Here is a 4,685-nt window from a genome sequence, read left to right on the forward strand (position 1 = left end):
AAGTGGCCGCTTTTTTAAAGGGAGAGAGACCATGCCCCAATGGGCTGGTATCTCAGCGGCTATAGGCTGGAGGAGCGGAAGGACCTCCTGCAACACATACAGTCACCAGTCCAGGGTTTGGACTGAAAAACGTGAGACCTTTTCCTCCCCCGCACACCAAATTTAGCAGTTCCACTAAAGCATGTAGCAAAGAGAGGGAGCGAAGAAGTAGGAACGGAGATGGGTGGACTTTGGAGACCGTCTAGCCCACCTCTTAGTGGGACCCGTGAGGACCCGTGAGGTTGACAGGGGGGAAACAGCTCGACCCCTCCTGGTGACAATGTTGGAAGTGGACTCCACGTCAGGAGTGCAGGCACAGGTCAGCTTCCAGCACACTGCCCTGTCTCCCAGCTTGGACCCTTCCTGTGCTCTGAGACTCTAGGGAGCCAGGGGTGCATGCTCAGTTGTCGCTGAGCCCTTGGTGTTACAGGTAAAAGAAAGTGACATCGGTGGCCCCAAGTGTCCTTTTTGTCTGTTCTCCCACTCTCTCGCCAGATGGCGTTTGAGAAGAGAACCATTTCTGACTCTGTGTAGACTGGTGGATAACAGCTCCTGTTGTCTCTCTGTCCCTTTTGCTAACTAATAGACAGCACCCTTCAGGGCAGGTGCACATGCACGCAGGCACACACACAGCACGCACGCACACACGTTCGGCGCTGTCACTTCCTGAGAGGAGGTCCTACCCTTCCATCCCATCACTCACAGACAGGCATCACTCCGAATCTCCCTGCCTGCTCCTGCCATTCAGGTTGGAGACCCGAGTTTGCTCTCCTCTCTGCTACAGAGACCGAATGCTGTAACATCCACCTGGAGCCAGAGGCCAGCCCCAGCAGCAGTGACTGTGAGGAAACCATGGGCAAGAAGCTGCTAAGAACCTTGAGTGAGTACCTCTCTCCCCACTGAAGCTCCTTGCTGGGCAGTGGGAATGCATGTTAGGGTCTATTTCCCAGGGGGAGGCTTGCAAACCTTAGTGACACACGACTCTAGAAAACTGCAACAGGGCCTGAGCCAGTGCCACACCTGTGATACTGTTCGACTCTGTCCCTTTCCATTGGTGATCTGGAGACAGGAGTCCACAGACATGCCCTGAGGTCAAAATATGACCCCCCCTCCTTCCTTCTCCTGTTTTTTATAGGTAGAGACCTTTAGATCATCAGGTCAATTTATCATGATTAAACAATCATGACAGAGACCTTAGAACCTGCTAAACCCATAATATTCACTATATAGTCCTTTGGCCAGGAGACTCCATAGAAAGGAAACCGAGGGAGATGCCAAGGCTGAGGACCTGGGTGTGATTTCCAGGACCCACATGGGAAGTGGGGAAAACTGACTCACAAGTAGTGACCTGAGCTCCACATGCACACCATGGCACCTGCACAACCACACACACACACACACACACACACACACACACACACATGCACACACATACACGTGTGCAAATATCCCTGCACACAGTAAATGTTCCTTAAAAGAGAGAAAAGACAGGGGCCAGTGGCGGAGAGAACAGGATGAAAATGTTCCATCCTGGAGACTGCAGAGCTGCAAACAGGGGTCTCTTCCATCTTCGAGGACATTTATACAGCCACCATCACCTGGCTGAGAGCGGGCAGGAGACGTTCTGAACCAGACCCCTCGGCAATGGCTCCCAGCTCTACCCACCAACTCCAGCCCAAGGGACGTCAGAGACTGGGAGACTAGCACTCTTTGGGGGTTTCGGGCAGTCACTTGAGCTGGATGGGGCCTTCCAGAAAAGGGAGAGAAGGCATTTCAGCGTCTTACCTAGTCCCTTGCATGAACTCTGCCATAGGCTACTGCCTGGGACCGTGGTTTTTCAGGAGGGTCCTTTGATGGGAAAGTGCTTCAGATGCTAGTGTCAGCACCGCGCTGCAATGCAGGTTCCATGGCAGGAGTTCCAAAGCAGGGCTTTGTCCCCAAGTCCTCAGCCTGCTGAGACTGTCCTCCCTAGCTGCAGACTGAGCTGACAACCCATTTTTCAGGTGGTCGGAAAAGGAAGAGGTCAGCAGATGGAGAGAAAGCCTCTGAGGAAAACTCCAATTTAACACCTCTGATCACCTGACGAGGGGAAGACCTCACTGGCCGCGTGTGAAATTCCAAGGCTTTGGGGAAGACCCACCCTCCCATCACCTGCTTCCCCCGAGGCCTCCCACGGTGACAGAACATCCTGCCCTCCACCTCACACCCCTCTCGGTCAGTCTGACAAGTTTTCCCAGTTGTCTCCAATTTGACACAGAAGGAGATGCCTGTGATGGAAGAGGATAGAAGTGGTCTTGTCCATAGCATAGTCCAGGTCCGGCAGGGAGATGACCCCAAGCTAGCAATGCCTCTCTGAGGCTCCCAGGGATATTCTTTGTTGTTTGGTGTCCCTGGACCACAGGAGACCCATGTCCTGGAATTGACCATTCTTCCTTCCAGAACAAAATAGCCCTTTCTGCCATAGTTCATGCTTAGGATTAACTCTGGAGGTGATGCGGGGAGAGAGGTGTATTCGAGTCTAGAGGAGCAGGTGTGAAGGTCAGCTCCAGGGATGGACAGGGATTCTTCTACCAGAACTTCAGAGTTTTGGGGACTCACTATCAGTGACTGGATTCTCTCTGAAGCCTGGGGAAGGGCAAGCGACAAAGGCTTGAGCTATCATATCTCCCCAGGACGTGTCAGCTTGGGCTTCCAGTAACTAATCTCTCAATAAGCCAGCTTCAGAAAAGGAGAATCAGGGAGCACAGAGACCAAGTTGTGAGCCAGACATGGAACTTCAGGTTTTAAGTGAAAATCAAAGCAGGAAAAAAAAAACCTTACATGAAAAAAAAAAAAAAAAAAAAAAACTTGTAAGTTGTTACAGTGACTTTAGCCATGATAAACCAAAGAGTGCCCAGGTCAGCCAGGAAGGATGCCCCATGCTGTCACGGGACTTCAATGTGCTTGACACAGGAATGTTGAACACTCACTTTTCTTTTTCACATACTTCCCACTTACTATATCCCTTGCTGGTCAGCTAAGTATCCCAAAAACCTACCTGATCCCAGGGTTTTAGTCCTGGGTGTTGAGGCAGATGCAATTCCAGTCATAACCACAAGATGGCAGAATGATCACGCGTATCTACTGAGACTGTAGGTATTGGGAAACAGCCAGTCTGAGGGAAAATGTAAAAGTCGAGTTTGAATTTGAATTTGAGTTTCTGATTTATTTCTCACCCTTTGCACACCTTCAGTCAGTACCCAGAGATGCAGGTCTGCCTGCTGCGTCTCCACCCCTTTCCCACGTCACCTTTTCCTCTCCTCCATTTGGTCACAGGCAGATGGACAGCTGATAATTCCTCTGTGTTATTTGTGTCTCAAAGGAAAATGCTCACCCACAGGAACTTTATTTAACTCAGGGGTTGTTAACCTGGGGCCACTACCCCAGGGGAGTCCGTAGTTTGACTTTAGAGGGCCTATGACGCCCTTGGAACCGTCAGAACTTAGTGTGTTTGTGTGTTCCAGAGACTTGAAGCTTTCCTACCAGCCTCAAAGTTCCCAGACCCACAAAGGCTTTTAGTGGTTTTAAATAGGGGAACTTTCAGCCCAGTGTTTCTGCAATGCAGAGTGAATATTGGACACTTTGAGAACGGTGTTTAATATTATAAGTGGTCAGGCATTCTTGTCAATGGGGGAAGGTTGGTACTCACCAAGCCAGGGTCCTCAGAAATCCTTGGCACACCACACAGTATGGTGCAGCCTACATCCCAAATAAAACACTTGCCCACTGTCTACCGAACCACAGCTGATATTGCCAAGAGGGCCACAACCCCAGGGAAGGAAGATTGGAGCCAGCGACGTCTCTTCTGTGTGTGTCACTGACTTCACACGCCACTCGCTTAGCCTGGCTGGCCTGAAGCTCAGCCATGCATGTTCTAGCTAACTCCACAGCCACCACCCCTGCCTGCTCCTCCGTGGTCAGAACAGATCGTGCCCGCACTAAGTGCTGGGGGTCTTGGACCTAGGCCAATAAGTGAAGAGTTCTGAACAAGAATTTGCAAGGGAGCCTGCTGGACAAAAGCCGCCCCCTCTCAGTATCCATTAGGCCCCGACGCCCACCCGGCCACTGCTATTGCAATCTCCCCTCCCCCCACTGCAGAACCTCTAAGGAGCTGTCACCACCCCCTTCCCTATCTCCCACACCCCCAGATTTTCTTCAGGTTAAGATAAATTTTAAAAAAAGATTTTAAAATAAAGCATTTATGAAGGCTCAATAAATTGTAAATAATTTTTAAATAAAATGAAAATGTGTTTCCTGGACTATGGCTGCTTTAATTGCACACGGAATTTCCAAGTTCTGCTGTGGTTTCCACATCTCACCTGTGGCCCGCTGCCTGGACGAGCACTCCTCTCGAGACAGGTGTGGGGCTAGGGTCAGGTTACAGAAACTTCCGGGTACTTGGCTTTGGGACACCAGAAGGGGCGGATTCTACAGGAATTGAATGGCAGAAACATGAGCCTGGCTGCAAATGGAGACAAAGGGGTATTAAGAGGATAATGAGAAGGACCACCGTCTGCTGAACCTGTGTGACCATGAGAAAAGCTCAGGATCTTGGGGGCCAGACCCAGACATGCCCCTGAGACTCTGCTGCTCACACTAGCAGGCTT

At 50.8% G+C, this 4,685-nt stretch overlaps 1 protein-coding gene across 2 annotated transcripts in view; it reads left to right on the forward strand.

Moving 5' to 3' along the window:
• Cnnm1 (cyclin and CBS domain divalent metal cation transport mediator 1) overlaps positions 1–4,302 on the forward strand; it is a 62,891-nt gene extending 58,589 nt beyond the window's left edge. For both annotated transcript variants that reach the window (XM_013348192.2, XM_005352318.3), the window contains 2 exons: positions 824–919; positions 2,043–4,302. In XM_013348192.2, coding sequence (XP_013203646.1) covers positions 824–919; positions 2,043–2,122 — 176 coding nt within the window. In that variant the 3' untranslated portion in view covers positions 2,123–4,302. The remainder of the gene's footprint in view (positions 1–823; positions 920–2,042) is intronic.
• The last annotated feature ends 383 nt before the right edge of the window (positions 4,303–4,685 follow it).

This window comes from Microtus ochrogaster, chromosome 8 (assembly GCF_000317375.1).
Source record: "Microtus ochrogaster isolate Prairie Vole_2 chromosome 8, MicOch1.0, whole genome shotgun sequence".
Lineage (NCBI taxonomy): Eukaryota > Metazoa > Chordata > Mammalia > Rodentia > Cricetidae > Microtus > Microtus ochrogaster.